We start from the raw sequence: 20,987 nt of genomic DNA on the forward strand, positions 1-20,987 counted from the left end.
ATAACTCCTAAATCGTAACTTTCATCGCAAGTCGTAAAGGAACTCTCTAACGCGTAAAGGTAAAAATAACTTAGATACCGCGCCAACTACTGCGCGATGACGCACAAACAATTTTTATCCAAAATGTCTTTTAAAAAAGTAAATTGGCGACAAGAAGAGATCTCTGTCCTTGTTTATTGCGTGGTTGATCCCATTCATAAAATAAAAAGAAAATTCTTGCTATTTTTGACGACAGAGAAAAAAAGCTCCAGTCTTGGGGGAAGTTTTGGAGATATTTCATGCCTTATACTAGTATTTATTTATTTATTTTATTTGACCAAAACAAAAATCACATGTGAAAAAGTAAACAAATATATAGTCGCACATATTTTTTTCATATTAAATGCATTACGTATGAAGTTACAAATATTTTTTTCTCGTCGATTTTACATCTACATGATTGTACTGGATTACGGATTAAGAATTTTGTAAGATTGATCACTTCGCAGTTGCTTATAAATAGGAATAGATAAGAAGAACTATGTATTTTTTCCCCATAAAAATTAAAAGAAAAAAATGCACCGGCCCCTCCCATTGGATTTTAGTTTTATCATTAATAAATCCTTCTATAATAGGTACATTTCCAAATTGTAACGTTTTTGGGAGTCATTAACAAATTAAATTTGATTAATGAGAAGACATTTCGAAAATTGTTATTATTTGAATTATTTCATAAAATTAATTTTAAAAATTCTTGAATTATTTTTTTCTTGAGGGAGGGGTAGAAAAAGATATTGTACATATTTTTTTAATATATAAAATTGATTTAAATAAAATCATACCGACCTATGTATATCTATATCTATGTAAATTATATATATTCTTTTTCTCCAAGACAGTTTTTTTTTTAATTTTGCGAAAATGGATTAAAAAAAAATATTCAGGCGACATTGATGATAAAATAAAATAAAATAAAATGAAATGTTTCATAAGTTGATCGTATGTACCTTTGTACATGTACTAAAACTGAACACCAGTGGTATATATGAGAAATGTCTCTCGGCTTAACCTCGGAGTGATATATTTCACACGCACCTGTCGCTTATAAATTGTTTGATCCCTGCCTTTGCGGCATACACACAAACTTATGACGACATAATCAGGAAATGACGTACGTTTTGTGGCTCAGTGTAATGAATGAATGGACAATAAAATGCATCGATGATAATAAAGGTATGTACTTGTATTTCTGTGGGAACAGCATGACTTTTTTCTTGTTGGTCTTTCTACAGAACTCCGCATTATATCTATGATGTCGTGGGGGTATTGTCTCGGCAATCGGTACCTCGATTAACTCGGCATCGGACAAATAGTCCAATGGAAATTTCTGTCCCGAAATACCCTCTCTAACCTCTCTTTTTGTGCATTTTAACAACATCAAGTAAAAGAAAAGCACCCATTATCAATGTTTTTATTTACCATAGTAACAACGACTTATAGAACACTTTGAGGCGAAACTTAGGACTTGCGACAGCCCCCGAGTGGTCGTAGACTTACGACCGAATTTCGTCGTAACTCGCAAGTCTCAAATCTTTGTAAAACGGTCCTATGTCGTAAGTTCGGTCGTACGACCAAGTCTACGACTTACGACCTTTTGTAAAACGGGCCCCAGGTCTTATAAGTTATGTATCAATTCAAGCAAAACTCAAAGTTGCTTCATTTAATTTTCGATTTTCATGAGTATTGGAAACGTCACTTCCACTTACAATTTATTGTGCGCATTTGCCATGTTTATTTGTATTTGCTAATTTAAACAACTTCGCAAATTTTTCTGATATAAAGCAATTAGAATAATACCGCATATTTGAGTTCATCTCACAATATGCGTCGTTATCAAAGCTCTATATCCTTTAATTATATGTCATCATTCACCTCCTTTTTGTGAAAAATTGAATAAATGAGATAAGCCGGAATTTATTTATCCATCCATGCAGTGTCAGTACGTAGTTACTAGGTTTACGGGTTATCTCCCCTTTTCTATGCATCAATGAAAGTGAAAGGTGCGTGATGAAAGTATCCGATTTATTTTTCTGTATTATGAAATATTTTATCATAATTTCCAGTTTTTAAAGTTAAGTTTCAGTCAAAGAATTAACATGGATTATCTTATCAACATTGATATTGCTCGATGGCAAATATTTCATTGGATTGAAACAGATGGATTTGCCTCCCGTCCATACTTTAAACACTGGCACATGGTACAAGATATACAAGTATGGTAATAATAACCAACTTCATCGGTATATTTTGAATGAAGAAAAGCGTACTTAGGGAAATATTATTTAAATAAAATGAGCTAATCTAAAAATAGGTTTGAACTTCAACTTTATTCTGTCCATGTTATTCAAGGTCATTGGTCAAACATCCGTACACATGGTAGCCTATATTTAGATACTTACATGTAGGTCCCTTGGCCTATCTTTAGGGGGTTTAGAAATGGGAATATACGTAGTTATAATTCTTACAATATGAGTATGGTTTTGTAACTTTGGGCTTGCTGTATTTATCAGTTTATTCAAAATATTTTGTGACATTTAAAAAAAAAACAAACCTTTTCCTTAAAACAGTGAATAAATAGAAAACATACAGATTGAGAATAAATTAAAGTTTGATAAAGCTATTGTATCATGTCTTTAGAAATGTTATTTACCCTGATTCACATAGGAACAGAACTCTAATTAAAGGATATAAATTTTCAATCAAGGCCATTCAACTTTAACAATGGTCCAAAGAGAGGCATGAAAGGTATGGAATTGCAACAAAGGCAGTAATCAATTGTGAAATAAAATAATTCGAAGTAAAATAAAGAACAAATTGTGGTGCTTTTGAATGTTATATTACAATTTATGCATTTTTATGTATATGAATTTAACATGAAATAAGATGGGTATTTGTTTATACATATTTGCAGTTGTACATGTACACATGCTATGACAAAACTCAAGGTAAGTAAATACGAATGATGACTAAATAGATTTTGAGTAAAAAAAAAAAAAATTCAGTTGGATGGAAGCATTGCAATGAACAATTCAGGCTGTAAAAGCTGGGGGCATAGGTTCTATGCACCCAAGTTGTATTGTACATTGTCTGTCAAATCTACATATTAATAGTTATATTAGGACCAGCAGCATCCTCATCTATTCGGATATCTCTTCTCTTAGGGGGCTTGACAAGGAGGACAACTTCAGACTCAACCAGAACAATAACAATGTGTGCATAGTAATTTAGGGCCTCAATGGTTCACTAGTTGATATAGATAGGATTCCCCGAATTTTATTTTAATTAAGTACATGTAGATATCTATTATCTAGCAAGTCTAGCTATTATTTTGCTAGTTAATATATGTATATATAAGTGTTCAGATTAAGTAAGAGGGGTCAAAGGCTTGTTTCACATATAAATTCTGTGTTGACATTTTCGTTGGTTTGGTTAAAGTTATAAATAAAGGAAATAAATGAAGGTCAGGCTGTTTGTTCATTTGGAAGCCGTCTTCAGTGTATATGAACATAATTATGAATTTTTCTAACAGGGCCTGTACCTTATTTAAGTAGGTTTGATGATATCATGATAACACAATAAAGACACATACATTTAATGGCTTCTCACCCCTTAACTGCATAAAGGCCTTGTATTTTATATAGTTGTGTTTAGTAAATGAAAAGTTTTGTACCATCTTAAGTTAACATAAAAAATCAGGTAAACTTATTTTACTAAATTTATTATATAGACTATTTCACAAATGTCGATAATTCACACAGAGATTAATTTCAGCACGGGCTTTTATTTCCTGACAATGTTCTTTAAGACTTATACAAGAAGAAAATCTTAAGGTATTTAAATATAATTCTACAAATAAAAGACTATAAAATAAATAATAATTTATAGGCTTATCTTGTCAAAATTATTAGTAAATTAACATTTATTCCTTTGAGTTATCTTTCTCATCAGGGAAAGTGAACCTCAAAATGGGAAATGCAACTTCAAGTCCCTGAACTTTTACCAGTTTTAATCAAGTAATTCAGTTTCGGAAAGGGATGAGGGACAAATTACAGAGTTCTTTAGGTGCTAAAGTCAATGCAGGCTCATTTGAATAAGGTTCGCAGTGCTGGTCTTTCTATGTATTTTCCTTATGGCATATGCTGTATAAATGGTCATAATAATAAATAAATCAATAAATAAATAAAATAAAGAGGGTTATAATGAGACTTCCAGTATAAGGTTTAAAATGGGGCTTAAATTTTTGTCAGTGTTGGTTTTTGCTGTGTCTCTAAGTTATTAGATACAAAAGATTTGCTATTTTCACACAGATAAAACTTGCTTCAGTTAAAATTCTATATTCACAGATTTTAAACTCAGAAAGGATAAATTGTTTAGGTAATTGGTTTTATTCATGTGGAATTATAAGATTTAAAAATAAATAAATAAATAAGATGAAAGAACCGCATAAGGCGAGATTTCCTAACAGCATAGAGATACAAATTCGGGGGGGTGGGGGGGGGGGGGTTAGATACATATTGTACCACAGGCTAGATTATAATCTGATCCATTTCCTACAATATTTTCTTTTTAATAGTAGGCGCTTACTGTTAGCTGACACATATGCATATCTTAGGGGCATTTCTTCATTGAAAATATCAGTTCAAACCCAGTTGCCATTCGCATGTAATATGGTATGTGTTTATCCCTCATGTTAGCAGTTAGCTGAATTATTTTCTGTTTACACATTAATCTCATATGGGATTAAGATGCATTAGTCGGTGCATAATTGCATATGTACATGTAGTTTACATCCATGCATCAGCTAATGGGTACAAATACAGGTTACTCCTACATGTATAAGAGCCTCGGTTAACGTCCCTACGCTCCTTATGTACCTCGGAGCCAAGTCAAAAGTATCTCGTCGTGAACCTCTAGCATGCTGGAGTAAAATACAGGTTAGCTAGGGAATACAAATACAAATCCACAAGTGAGTAGGAGTTAACGTTTCATAGTGCTAAGATTAGATAAACTTCGACAGCATTTTAGGGTATTATAGAAAGGATAGGTTTACACTAACTTAGCATATTAATTTTCATGCTCTCTATCATAAAGCTATTTTTTACAGCCTTAAAAAGAATTTTGAAGTCTATATTTTTAATAACCCATTCCACAGCATATTTTTGCAGGAGGAAAGGGGGGGGGTCCCTCCCCAAAATTCCCAACGTAGGAAGCTTAAGGTGTAGTTAAATCATGCCTATTTGATAGAGTATTAGCTGGAAAGGGATTTAGAATAAAGGTTTTAGTCATATGTGCCTTACATGTCTTGTGCAGTCCATCTACATTAACAAATGCTTAGGGGTAAATACAAAGTACCCTATTGTGTTTCTTGGCTTCAAAGGTAAATAGTATATACAAGATTTAATCAATTTTACATGGTCTTCGGAAGAGCTTGGATTAAAAAATAAGTAGTACTTAGATAAGCTCATTTCTTCAGAACTGGCAAGAAACATTACAAAATATCACAAAACATGTTCTGCACTTGACAGAGTGGGAATGTGAACACTTAAAATTATTGTCTACAATACAGGAACAACATAATCATGCTGAAGGGGGGTGGGGGGGGGGGTAGAGAGTATAGCTGCTCATCTCATTCATCTTGTTTGTAATCTTTGCATGAAAGTATATTACAAATTTTTCTTTCAAATGACCTAAAAATGAACAAGAAATAAAATTCAAATGAATTAACCAATAAATAAAAAAAGGGGGGATAAATCTAGATAAGACATATTTTCTACTTTATTTTCTGACATTAGTCCAGTTAGTTCTTTCTTTCTGACTGAGTAAAATAGCTGGATATTAGTAATAGAAATATAGACCCAAAGCAATACAACTTCGAAAGATATAAAATCAGGGAAAGGGGGGGGGGATAAAGCACGGTAAATTTGAAGGGTAACCAGATTTATTTTAATGCAGCATAAATCTACAATGGGTTGGAAATGAGAGAGAGTGATGTTCACGATAGATGGGTTGCTGAGGGTTTTGAGTAGGCTAGGAGTCCATGGTGGGTGGTTAAATTGAAGTTGCCTACCCCCACCAGGTGGCGGTTGGCACCTACGGTGCCCATGTGGCGAAATCGTCACCTTCAATTTAACCATTGAACTGTTGATTTTGTTGACTTTTTGTGGTTGATGTTGATATATGTGATGGTTGATGTTGATATATGTGATGTTGACTTTGAAAATTATATCTTATATAATGTAAATATAAAGCAAAATAATATAATTAAAAGACAATTTGTGTTGAAATGTGTCCGTAGCACGATTGAGGTCAACCAAGCGTGCTACTTTTCCCGTCAGGGAGGGCACAACTTATGTTGATGTTGGGGGTATGCCATTTTGCCGGCTGCCCCACTGTTGTGTAGACCACTGTGGACAATACCTGCCAACTCGAATAAAACAGTAAACTTAAATACTTAGCATTTGTTTATTATATATAGGTCTTGGATAATACCGCATATTTGAGTTCATCTCACAATATGCGTCGTTATCAAAGCTCTATATCCTTTAATTATATGTCATCATTCACCTCCTTTTTGTGAAAAATTGAATAAATGAGATAAGCCGGAATTTATTTATCCATCCATGCAGTGTCAGTACGTAGTTACTAGGTTTACGGGTTATCTCCCCTTTTCTATGCATCAATGAAAGTGAAAGGTGGGTGATGAAAGTATCCGATTTATTTTTCTGTATTATGAAATACCCTCCCACCTCAACCCTTGAGCTAGGTGTTAAGTATATACTCTTTCTTCTTTTGTTTGTTTAATTTACGTTTACATTGTTTTACATGGGTTAGGTATAGCCAATTTATTAAAGTTATGGAAATGTTATTGAGAATCTTTTTCTGCTGTGGGGTTTTGTTTTTGTCTTTTCAGGTATTAGAGATTTCGTTGAAGGAGACTGACGGTGCTGATCAGAATTGCCCGCTATTTCCGTATTCTAGGACCTTTGGAATGATCTCTGACCGAATACCATGCGTGACAGGTGTCAACTTGGCGATTTATCCATGATTTCAAGGAGTTCGGGGAAAGACAGTAGACTATACTTCACAGTGGTCGTATTGGCGAAATCGTCACCTTCAATTTAACCATTGAACTGTTGATTTTGTTGACTTTTTGTGGTTGATGTTGATATATGTGATGGTTGATGTTGATATATGTGATGTTGACTTTGAAAATTATATCTTATATAATGTAAATATAAAGCAAAATAATATAATTAAAAGACAATTTGTGTTGAAATGTGTCCGTAGCACGATTGAGGTCAACCCAGCGTGCTACTTTTCCCGTCAGGGAGGGCACAACTTATGTTGATGTTGGGGGTATGCCATTTTGCCGGCTGCCCCACTGTTGTGTAGACCACTGTGGACAATACCTGCCAACTCGAATAAAACAGTAAACTTAAATACTTAGCATTTGTTTATTATATATAGGTCTTTGATAACTTGATATAGGCATGTATACATGTAACGATTGCAATTACATCAAAGTGGAGGGGGAGATGGGGTCTAAAAAATCCTCGTACTACATGTGTACCTTTCCAATAATAGAATCATCCGTACAAATCAAAAACAAGTTGCAGTATTGATATCCCCATTTTTGTAAATAACGAGACTATAATGGACTTCACAAGGGTAGAATTTAACTTTAATTTATGTACATGTGCAATTAAAATCACTATCAAATTTGGCAGAATCATCGATAGGTCATCCTGTGTCACCCTTCAGTGTAACCGATGAACTCGTCCATAGATACCTCAGCAGATGAGAAAAGCGCGGGTAACGCAGCACATTTTATTCATTCGGCAAAGAATAGAATCCGACATTCAACACTTTTAAATCATGTTCAAGAAAACCTTTATATTTGTGTATAGAAATATTCTTACGATAAGCGCAAATGGCATATTTTCTTGATCTTAAATCTAGGACTCAAGTAAAAATCAAAGAGCGGTTATGTTGACCTCACTAATGTATACAGGTCAATACTCAATTTCCGACATATCTTTTGGAAGATCTTCTAATTCTGCGCAAATTATGTTCTATATATTTTAACAAAATATTTTTAGTTTAGAAGGTAAAAAGCAAAATATGAGAAATTTTTGGTTCTTTTAAGCGTTCTAATTTTTGACCCCTATATAGCGCCATTTTGAATAGAGAAATCGAAAAACAAAAACCGATGTGCACAACTTCAATTCTTCCATTATCTAAAATCAGTAGAATTTCTGCTCCAGCTTTAGCCGTCTCTGAGCCTTTGTTTGGAAACGAAAGCCTATAAATTTTCGTTTAAAGGGAAATAACTCAAAACCGGAAGTGACTTTTTGAAATTTTAGTCAGCATTCTGATAGAGTATATTAACGTCTATAACCTCTGAAAATTTGAGAGAAATCCGTTGAGAAATGAGTGAGATATGAGGCCTCAAAGCTGCGGTCTAGGAAGTAGAAGAAAAAAAAGAATAATAATCTTTACCAACAGAATCAGGAGAAGGTCTTCCGTTGGAAACGGAAGACCTTAATCAACCATCAGAATCAGTAGAAGGTCTTCCGCCTGAGCGGAAGACCTTAATAATAAAAAGAAACAGATTAAAAACAGTATGTTTCCCAACTTCGTTTGGGGAACATAATAATATAAATGATGCTTACTAAACGTTGAAAGATTAATTGATGTATCTTAAGCGGTTTTAAATTTTATGGCGCTAGTCCACAAACTTTTCGAGGGTTGTAACAATCCTTGTATTGAGAAATTTTTTCATATTTAGGAATTAAAAACAAAAAATGTGTATAGAAAAGTGTTTCAATTCGTTACACAATTCTTAGAGTGTAGTGCTAACAATAACAATCATAAGACTTGATAACCAAAATCACTATCAAACATCGACCCTGTTTAATCAAGTATGTATCGTAAAAGTTGTACATGAGATATTTGTTAACAGAGCGCACTTTACCAGATTTTTTAAAAAACAAGTTTAAAGATATCTGAAGAAGTTGTAAATCCATTTCCTTTTGCTGTGCAAACATTGGGTATGTGTAAAACACGAAACGAGAAATGAGAAACAAGAGACAAGAAACGGAAAACAACAGAATTAAAAAAAAAACCTACAAATGTCAACCAAGGGAGCAATCGCATCATCTATGGAACTGAATAAAGTTAAACTCCATATTTCATAAATAAAAGGTCCCCAAGCAATTATTTCAAAGACAGTGAAAAGGGAAGGTTGTCATGGCGTCTACCATATGCATTCGAGGTCTTTTTCCGCTATTATCGGAAATGCTCGAGAATGTGCGTTTGCTTTGGGAGCAGTTTTTGCAGTGGTTTCATTCACTTAGAAAACAGATGCCAAATAAAACATCAGCGATCGGGCCATGCTAAACCCATAAAGTCATGATAAATTTAATTAAATATCAACAGCTGAAAAGCACGTGAATTAACATCTTCGCTAGCCAAGGGTTTTCGGTCCACTCCGCTCCCCATAAATAAATGTTTGGGGAGCGGAATGGACAGAAAACCCCGGCTAGCGAAGATGATGATTTAATTACTCTCCTCAAATTATTATCTGGTTGTTTAATAATCAAAGAATAAACAAAACATAAAATATCTGTAAAAGAATTATCTATACATCTGTTTTATATATATAGGCTAAGAACATTTATACTTCTTTTTTATTCATATGTTGAAACACATATTCTAATAACTAGTTTTAATTGTAACGGGGGCCGTTACAGATGTTCCGCAAACGCTCCCCAACTCCCGTCTTGTTCCATTTTCCTGTAAGACTTTTTTAAAAACTATGCTCAGTATCAAAGGATTTCATCAAAACTGCAATGATATCAACTATATCCCATTTAACGCATTGCACGCGCACGCACATGCAAGATGATCAAGGCATGTTGTTTAAACCATTAACCTTTCTTTATATCGTGAGAATCAATCAAATATCATAAAAATATAAATGTTACAATTTTTCGATATTATTGATTTTACGTATTGCACATGCGCACGTGCATGAATGCATGTCCTTGCATTCAAATTCGATAGAAGAATAATGTAGGAATCAATTATACCTATTCATATTTTGAATTTCATCCCGATTCGTTGAGAACTTAGAAAGTTACAGACATTTAAAGTTTCAGCCAATCAGATTGCAGCACACGTGCATGCGGATGTTTTAATGAAAATTCTTATATATCTTGCTTTGGATCTTTATACTGTATGAATATGTTCAAAATTTCAAAGGATTTTGTCGAAAAACAAGAAAGATATTGATACTTTTGTTTCAGCCTATCAGAACAAAGTTCACGCGCAACAATCAGACTATCAATTACATCAGACGTAGGTAAGATATTTTCATTTCACTCTGCATCTGTTCTCTAATAAAATGAAATCAAAGGCACAAGCTTCCCCCACTTTGTTCACATTTTTAAGGTCATTTGTTATTTTATGTGAATCTCAGTTCCTTGTTTCTCGTTTCGTGTTTTACACATACCCGCAAACATTTAGCACAGGCGCATTTCCCTCCAGATGAGTTCATTCATAAAAAAAGTAGGTTATTATGCATGGTAGGTAACCTTATCGGAATGCTACAGTAAACCGTATACACGTGTTCACTAAGTGTTCACGATGCGTAAAATGTGCTTCATAAAATGTATTACAACAATGCAAAATTTATTCATTTGAAGTTTCTTTACAAAGTTTTATGTTCATTCGACGAACACTATCTGCATTTAGCAAATAAGCTTTGGTCATGTTTTGTTTCACTGGTTATTTAAAGTTTCTAACCTCATGTTATAACTGATTGACTTATAACTTATTTGTTCTGTGTATCGAAATAAAATTTTTATTCTTTGTCAGTTTGCTGGCATTTGTACAACTGTACTCCAATGTATATCTAATATCAGATTGAGATTGTTTTTGAGAAAGAACCTCGATCGTTGAAAAAGTAAACATATTGGTATAATCGCTCCATATATTATGGGCGTTTATAGAACACCGCATTATAAAAAAAATAATGAATAGATACAAATTTGTACACTCCTTTTGAATTATTTTGAGCAATATAATATTTCCCACATTTCTAGCCAATCACAACTTGCCAACAAAACCTTTAGTAAAAATCAAATATGGAAGTCCGTTAATGTTATCGTGCACCGATTTTAAAGGAAACGTGACGTCTAAAATAACTTTTCAATAGATAATTCTCTTTATTTCATTTAATTCCATCAAATAAAAAAAATGAAATTGTGTGTGATGTCCCAGAATGCGAGTTAAAGTTGTCCCGCTTTCTATGCATTTTCTATTAATCTCTCTGTAAATGACAACCTGCTATCATGTCAGATTCAAGTTGTAAATATGTACCAAAAAGGTGCTTTCGATATCACGATGAATATTCATATTATGATGGAAAATTTTTTTTTACGTGAATGTTACTTATTAATAAGAAGGCATGTAAAAAGACACTCAGTTAAATTAAAAATTTAACTTAATTTAAACTTTTGACCTATAATGTTCCTATAAATGACGAACTTGACTGAAGCATCAATGTGCAATTTATACGCATTAGCTATACAGTGTAATGATGACGTTATATGACCATAACAGCGTTGACAACACAATTCACCCTTTATATGAAATAACAAATATTCCAGGCATTTCTTTAAATAAAGGATCTTTGTTTATAAAAAAGGTCTTAATTTTTCAAATACTTTCCTCGTACGTTGTAAATAATGACTACATGTATCACTTATCTATCTACGTATATTGTGAGTAATGAGCTCATTAAATGATATCCCCGCCTCCCAAATGGATTTAATACAGTGTTCATGTTTTGCTGTGGGAAACCATAAATACATGTATGTGTTTGACCAAAAAGTAAAATAGGAGCTGTATCATACAATGGCAATATGTAATAAAGATTGTTTGAAACTTTTATTAAATTTTACACAGTGGTATAAGAGGAGTAAACTGTTGCGGATAAGAGATGTGTACCCCAAAGCGTAACAGACAGACGGACGGACGTACAGACGGACAGCTAAACGGACGTACAGACGGACGGACTGACATAACGATTACTATATACCCTCTTACTTCGCAACGGAGGGTATAAATGTATCACAAAATTTACTTTTCGATACATACATCTTCTCAAACCGCACATTGAAAGCTCACTTACATTTCTTATATAAATTGTTCTCCTCCAAAAGGTCTCATGGTTATTAATCGTTCCTTTTTTTAAAACACTTTTTGTAAGTTTATGACAGATAGGCAATTATAACATGATATTTGATCTGTATGGGCATCCATACACGAAAAGTATACATGCATACGTGTATGACTTGAACATGTGGATATGTGGATTGTGTGGATTATAAAAGAATTTATTTGCTTTAAATGGTGGGTCAGAAAACGTAAATATACTGCATCATTAGACTAGTAATAATCATATTAAATATCCTTAAAATCTTTGTCATATAAAGAAAACATTTAATGAAATCAATTTTTGTGCTCTTAACCGACCTAGATTTTAAGCCTCAGTCCACAATCGAGCATTTTAACATTCGGAATTTGTTCCTGCTGAAAAAAGTTAATGCTTCATTAAAATGAAAGTACCAAAAAGAAAAAAAAATTATCATCCTGTATTTCGGCACCGAATGCCAAAAATACAAAATTAGTGTAATGAAGCAGTATACCTGTAATCAAACACGTATCTCTTTTCATTTATCTAAAGACTTAATCCAGTCTTTAATTGTTACCTGAATATAAACATGAGTATTTCTTCAAGGAAATGTTTAATAATCTTTTTTCTTTAATTAAAAAAACTAATTATTAGAATAAAAGTCATGAGGGGTTAAATACCTAGAAAAATTCATGTATTTACAGTTCACCTTGTAGCTAAGTAGCTACGATAATCACGATAATAGCGATCTCTCCATTATTTGTACCACAGATGCTTTCAGAAGAGGGCTACAATACCACAAGATCTTAACTGGTGCAAATATATTTTTGCAGGGAAAATACATTGTTTTCGCATTCAAATTCCTTTTAGTTTTTTATAATTATTATTTGAAATCACTATCAATACGGTAGCTTTGATACCCTTAAACAAGGTAAAATAAAACTTGTTAAAAAAATCGATCGGTTTTCATAAATAATTAGATTGTATGGAATCACTTAACAGTGATAGATAGAAGTATAACATGTACATTTTGTTCCATAAAAGGTCTCCTCAATCCTGAATTCTCACGGTTGTACAAAATAAGAGATCAATGTCAGTTTATATGGGGGATAAATTCAAGTTGTGTTGTTGATATACATGAAAACTAAAAGATAAATAAATAATTCTGTATAACGCATGTACATGTCCAGTGTAACTACCTTTTCCATTCCGGTACAAATGTAAATAAAGAGTAAGCCATCTACTGATGATTTCAGCAGAAATCCGAGTGGGATTTAATCACTTTAGAATGCGTTAGATCCATCACTTATACACCAAAAAAAATTAATATAAATACAGTCGAGATGGACAACACAATTAAAGCTATGTGTTGAGCTGCAAACACAGTCGAAAATAAACACACAACACAAAACAAACACAATATATAATCCAAAAATAAATATTACTTATCCTTTTTTACACGTACTTGTACGAGTAACAATGTCACTAGGTATTCAACATGGTGACAAATGACATCACTGAAATACCTCACAAAAATTATTTTTAGAAAAAGCAATGCATGGCGTGCGCATAGAATGTTTGCCTTTTCCGGATGTTGTTACACAAAACGAAGGTCCCTTGTTCTGCATTCAGTCATATCAAAACTGTCACACAAATGTGGCATATTCGCTTTCTTACCAGCTTTCAGTTATATAATCAAAGCCTGAGTGACTCTGTTTGGTTAATTTTCTTATGTGTAATTAGGGTGTTTCCTTTGAGACACTAAAGCAATTGAAAACCACATTCAACAGTCTGTGAAAATTAATGTTGCATGGAATCGGATTGAATATCATTGTCCTTTTCATTGGTTCTCTGCGCCCTATTTGAAGAAATTCTCGTGTGCCTACTACGGATTGAACAGGAAAAAGAGCTTTAATATATGGTGTCCTGTATCATTACAGTCATTCTTTTATTTTTTTCGGCTATTCCCGTCAAAAAAAAACGGATATAGGACTCAGAAGGAAAAAAATGAATAAAAAAATATCATTTAGAAAACCCACAATTTCATTTTTATCAACTTCAAAATATTAATAAATAGATTAAAAAAAAAAAACAATGTGTTCATGGTTACATATAAACAAACTTACTGCGCGTCTAGATTTGATGTGCGCCATATTTGCAATAAAGAAATAGTTCCTTGAAGGATATTTAACTTAAAAAAAAAACAAAGTCGTTTATTGCACCTGAAATATATTGTTATTCCATACTCTTTTTACAAAATGTGACTGGATTTTTTTTTTTTGGAAAAAAATTGATGGCCGTTAATGGATATACCAATTGTAAAATTACAAATGTTTCTGAAAACTGGACCTAAAACTGCTCGTATGGATTACATATGAAGGTTGTTGCTTAAAGAAAAAAGGATTGTTCTTCTTCCTTAGAAAAATTATTCTTTGATAAAAAAAAATTTATTCACTGGTTTGCTAAATATAAGTATTTCTATGCATTGCCAATTAAATATCATTGTCATATTTTTATGGATGAAAAAGGACATACATGTATCTATAAACAGAAAAAAATATGTGATGCACCCCTTCCTATGTTATGAAGATTAAATACACCTTGATGAAGGAGATTTAAATTGATTAAGAAAAGAATATTTCCTAAAAGGTGTCTGTAATACAGATATGCATCATGGTTGTTATTTATCACCAAGTAAAATGTGCATTGAAAAAAAGGTGTTGAGTATTTTATATACTAGATTTGTTGAGAGAGAGAGAGAGAGAGAGAGAGAGAGAGAGAGAGAGAGAGAGAGAGATGTGACTTTTTACAAGGTATAATGTTCATTTCCTTTTTTCCATAATTTTATGATATTTTTTCTTTTAATTTAAATACTGCTTGTTTTTACACATAATCAATCGAACTTTTAAAATAGAAATTGTACAACTGTTTCTTTATTTAAAAGAATTGATTTAGCATATATTTTTTTTTTATAGTTCTCCCCTCTGATGAAGGCGTTTAAGCCAGAAACGCAGAAACCATGCGTCAGGGGTACTTGGAACACTCTAAACTTATATTCATTATTATAAATGTCACTTTGCCTGTTTGTACAAATCTGAACAGAAGAGAAAGAGGAATACAGGTATACATTCTAATACTTAAAGAACTTGAATTTTTATTCTTTCTATTTTTTTTCTGTCAACTTTTATATATTCATCTTTTTTTATTTATTTTATATGATTTTTTTTTTTTTTTTTTTTTTTTGCTGGTGTTTTTAGTACATGTTTACTTGTAACAACTGGATTTCCTTTAAGTACATATTTTATAAATTGATAAGATTGAGGTTTTATTTCATTTCTAACTAGTGCCCCATTATAGTAAGGAGATGCTCAGACATACATGCAATAAAACAACTCAAAAGGACACACATACAAAACTTTACACATTCACACACACCCTCCCTCATACATCCTCTCTCTCTCACACACACATACACACACACGCAGAGAAAGAGAGAGATTTCCATTAACTCGAAGGCTAACTAAATACCTTATGATGTACATGCAGATTTACAACTATGATAAGAAATCCCAAACAATTTTGGTCACAAACAAAGAGAGCTTACTCTATTTCATTGAATCGTTGAATTTTAAACATTTCTTTAGCTAGTTTTTATTCCCTGTCGAGATGAATCAATGTTTATTGAAACAGCAAAAAAATGACAATGCTCCGTAGATAAAAGGTAAATTTTAAGAAAAGAAACACGAAACCTTTAGCATAGTAGATACTATATATATAAACTGAAATATAGCAATTAATCTAAAACATTGACCAAAAAGACCGAAAAATTAAAAAAAAAATACTTAGTAAACTCTCTCTTTTAGCGAAGTTCATGTGGAAAATCATTAAAGACATTGAAAACTGGTATATCCTGCCCATATGATAAAACAACCTTGGAAGCAAGAGCAAATGAATTCCATTGTGTCGAAATGGAACAAAATTGCACAGAAAAAACAAACTTCAAATATCACTGTGTTTTAAATGAATGGGGAAACCGGACTGTAGAAGTATGTGCCCCGGAAACTCATATCATAGGTAAAGGCGAGATTTTATTTCAGATTTACATTGTAGCACTAGACAAAACAATACAGAATTAGAACCAACAATTCCATTGTAAAGGATGAAAAGTGTTGAGCATAATCCATTTTTGAAAATATACTTTTAGAAACAAGTGCATACGAGTATATATGTAAGGTCCTTTTTTATCCAAGCTATATTCTGATTACGATTACTTAGTGACGTATGATGAATATGATGTTAAACAAGTCCCCATTGAATCTCATTAAATTGCAGAAGTTAGTTAACATCATGACTATTGCGAGTTTGAGAGGGTGAGGGAGTGTTCCTGAGAGGGAGGGTGGGTGTGTTTGTGTATGAGAGAGAGAGAGAGAGAGATAGAGAATATTATACAATATTCTGATATTTATGTAATTCTTTCACATGATCTAACCTGCTCAGAATATTGCCTTAATAAACTTGTAGATGATTCAGAATATTTGCTTTATTTTCATTAGGTGCTGCTTGTGCAGAATTTAACACGGGAGGCCAGTTTATTCAAGAACATTACAGAAGTGGTGTTAAATGCACAACCTGTCCATTTTTGTATATGTCGACTGAAGCATACAAATGTAATGAGAAAGATAGAGATGAATGAGAGTGTGAAAGAGAATGTTTTACTGACATGACTAACCATGGAACTAAATTGTCTGTGAATAATACTTTAATATGTACCATAAATCTACTGAAAGAGGATGCATGACAATGTTGTGAACACACAATCTTCTTTTTTTTATTTTAGACAAAGAGTGCTACATGAATATTTTACTGGATGATATGCAGTCAACAATCCCGTCAATTTATTTCAACGATAGTGTAACAACTGCTGCACCGACATCAATGGCACAAAAGTAACAAAACAAATTCTATTATTATTATTCTTTTTCACACATGCCGAAAAAAGCATACAAATGGCTAATTGCTAATAAAGTAAAATAAGCACATAAGTTGATAAAAGCACAAAAAAATCTTTTGAAAAAATATTTCAACAACCTTTTAATCTTCCAAAAAATGTTTTGTTTTTTTTAACAAATCACCCCGGGCAATCATAATAAACCATGGTATTCGTATGTGGTAAACACTGACTAATGCATTCTGTTATCAATTCTGTATGTTACATGTATACAATCTCCTGAATTGTTAAAATCTGCATGTCTAAACACATGTAATGCGTAAAAAATAACAGTCTGAGTGTGTATATTTTTAAAATATATTATGAAATGCACTTTGTCCCTATCTGATCAAACTTTAAAGATAAGACCGTGCAACATTACCTGGCAAGATTGGAAATATGCAGTTTATGTCATTTCTATCTGTTACAATCAAAACATTCAATGTTTTCTCGGCCGTCCGCGTTGAATTCTACCTGTCCATTTAATTGTATATCATGAATGTTTTGATTGTAACAGATAGAAATGACGTAAGCTCCTTTCAAATGTTGTCAGTAAATGTACTGCGGACTTACAAATGACGTATCTGAACTTTATCTGAAATTTGTATATACGCATGATATATGCTAGTCCTACATTACTTTATGTAAACGTATGTAAAAATTGAAATTTTAATTTTTTTGGAAGTAAGATAATCTGAAATTTCTGTAGTTAAAGTGTGTTTTAACTTAATTTTCCGTTCATATATCTTCTTTCCTGTTTTTGGAGTCAATAATTCGTTTTTGTTTTTAAATTTGAAATCTTTGAAATACAATTGATCAAATTATTTAATTCATAAAAAGATCTTTATTTTAAGTTTTAACACAAATAGAAGGATGTTTTCTATTTGTTGTTGTCTGAATTTCTCAATTATAAGTCATGTATGCTTTAATAATTGTGAAAAAAAAGGATAAAAACAAAGACTTGCTTCATTTTTTCTCTCATTCGACATTAAAATACCTTGTTTTTGTTAAGGATTATTGTGATTACAACTTCAACTGTGTCCATCGTTGTGATTTTGTCCGGTGCAGTTACATGTACATTACTATACTGTAAAAAGAGATCAGGTCATCAGACAACTCAGAAAAAACATGCCCGAGAGAATGAAGAGTCAACATTCATATAATTTGGTACGTGTACAAACAAAAAAGCCACAAACAGAAAAAATCCACAATGCAAGGTAAATAACAGGTACATTGAAAGAAAGAACAACGGAAACCTTTTGCATAGTTTAAGCGCTGTCATTTTAAATCTTCAGATACATTACATGTATAATACGTCATTATTGAGCGGAACAACTGAAGAATTAAAATTAATACATTTTTTTTTAAATTATGCTCAATTGTTTAGTTTATGTTTGATCATATGTATAACATGATTTGTTTTGTTTTTTTACGTCTCCGAATATCACTCACTTGAAAGTTTGTAGGAAATAAAGTGAATTGATTATTTCCACAAGTATCCAAATGTTTACCCAGAGAATTACAGATATGAGTAAAGTATAGTTTACTATAGTATTTTTGTTAGGGTTAACACATAGGTTTACCACACAGTTTTTTTTTTGATAAAGTTTTGTACCACCGTCGTTATCTTACTCAAAAAGCTTGTTGAATGATGTTTTCGTTTTTGTTTTTCAGATAGTGATATATATCGTCATTTTGATGAGCGAATGAGAAATAAAAACAGCTATGTTCTGTATATTGCAACACCGGTAATTAATTGATCAGTCAGGTTATCAATGCCCTGCAGGACCTGAAATGCATTTTACTTGAGTATTTATGCACATAGGGTCACCATGACCTTTCCTGATGTAAGGTTAACAATAGACAACAGTTTTATGATTTTCATTACATTTATTAAAGACTTGAAAAATCATGTGCAATCTTGCGTTATTCATACGTGTAATGAACTAAAAGGAGTATAAGCGTCAAATGACCGCAATTCATAAATGTACAATCAAAAATACGGTCCAGGAATGAAAACTGGCACTCAAGAGTACCATGCAAAACCAGTGGTCCTGTATTCTTCACAGATGCCTGGGATCCCAAATTTAGGCACTAAACATTTGGACCCGGAAGAGTTGCGAGCACATCTGTATATCCTGCTTCCGCGCCCGGTGATTGCTTCTAGTCAGCATACAAGTATTCCAGTTCTAAACCTTTCCTCCTATTACAAAAGGTGGAGGGGGCCCAAGGTGCAGACATGGCTACAACCCCAATCGAAAAACTTTTTACTTGACTATCATTAAACATTGCCATAGGTTGGATACTTTTTAGACAAACTACCAGATAATGTGTCAACCAACTTGTCTGGTGGCTGAGCAGGGAAACAATGAGCCAGATATGTTCACAGGCCCTCCCACTTATACTTCTGGACCCACCACAGACATCGATATAATGTTCCTCCATTACTTTACCGTTCAGGGTAGCTCAGTCAGTAAAGCGCTCGCTCCGTGATCGGGAGGTCGTGAGTTCGTATCTCGGCCGCGACTGACCTAGTCGATAAAATGGGTAGCGACTGTTCCTTCGCCAGCGCTTGGCACTTTGAAGTGAAAGTTACGGGTCCTTCGGATGAGACCTTAAAAACCGAGGCCCCGTGTCAGCAGCAGGCGTTGGCACGATAAAGATCCCTCACTGCTAAAAAGCCCTGAGTGCCGAGTAAAGGTCAAAATTTGAAGCCCTTGACCGGCATTCGGTGACGTCTCCATATGAGTGAAAAATTCTCGAGAGGGACGTTAAACAATATACAATCAATTAATCCATGACTTTACATTAGGGGATACTTTTTCCTTCTTTGAATGATGGACCACAATGAACTGTGTATGTTATTTAAGAAACTTCCAGCTCAGAGAGAGGGGTACTGTCAAATCTAAACAAGTCCATATTGGCGACGGATATGTTTGCATGTGAAATAACACACCCACCCAGTTCTTTTACAAATTTTTAGATAAATGTGTATTTTTGTTGATTCTTTTGTGCTTCCTGTCTATCTTTTTACCATTTTTCAACGGGGCTCCGTGCTAATAACGGCGTGGTAGGAAGTGTTACAACACCAAATTAGTTTTTGGGAGAAGGGCATTACAAGCTGCATTAAATCTCTTGCATTAATTTTTGGCTAGTTAGGTTTGGAGTTACACATGATCCAAATCATTAGATCCTAAATTAATTATTAAGTAATTAAGGGGTGATTCTTGCTTGATGATCAGTAGGATTTATGGATCTCGTTCCTGCAATTTTATCCCCCTGTGTGTTCTCCATAGCAGTGTGGAAGGGAGGTTCAGGCTTTGTCCCCCTGGGCAGTGTTCGGCTTTTTTCCCTGCCCAGTAAGGAATGATTGCTCCTACAATCCATATCTTTAAACCTACAATGCTTTGGGTTTGTCAGTTTTGGGTGTAAATTGACTATATTCATGTTCAAATATCCCCCACATAGATTGATACGTGTCTGTATTTCTACATAGGTATGGGGATGTGGTTGTGATCCAAGTTACACTGTACATAATCCTTATGTATGTCAGAAAAGTTACTGGTTTCCATCTACCAAACTTCTGAATTTCAGAATCAAGCGTGCACTGTAATGCCAGTTTTGTTGCCCTCCCATTTCGAAAGCTGTGTGTGCCAAAATAAATAACCTGGTGTCGGTATAATGTTTTAATAACCTGGTTGAATTGGTATCTATTTAATGCTTTTGTATCAAGATAAATCAGGAAGCTGTGTTTGATAGGGA

The 20,987-nt window shown here is 33.1% G+C and overlaps 1 protein-coding gene across 1 annotated transcript; it reads left to right on the forward strand.

Annotated features, from left to right (window-relative positions):
* Positions 1 to 15,309: 15,309 nt before the first annotated feature.
* LOC134233137 (uncharacterized) lies at positions 15,310 to 17,188 on the forward strand. The gene is made up of 4 exons (XM_062715157.1): positions 15,310 to 15,359; positions 16,102 to 16,312; positions 16,792 to 16,905; positions 17,076 to 17,188. Exons 2-4 carry the CDS (start codon positions 16,207 to 16,209, stop codon positions 17,186 to 17,188), a joined length of 333 nt encoding a protein of 110 aa, XP_062571141.1. The 5' UTR covers positions 15,310 to 15,359; positions 16,102 to 16,206.
* The last annotated feature ends 3,799 nt before the right edge of the window (positions 17,189 to 20,987 follow it).

The sequence above is a fragment of the Saccostrea cucullata genome, unplaced genomic scaffold (genome assembly GCF_032062105.1).
Source record: "Saccostrea cucullata isolate Sc308-1 unplaced genomic scaffold, CSIRO_AGI_Scuc_v1 ctg795, whole genome shotgun sequence".
In the NCBI taxonomy this organism is placed as follows: Eukaryota; Metazoa; Mollusca; class Bivalvia; order Ostreida; family Ostreidae; genus Saccostrea; species Saccostrea cuccullata.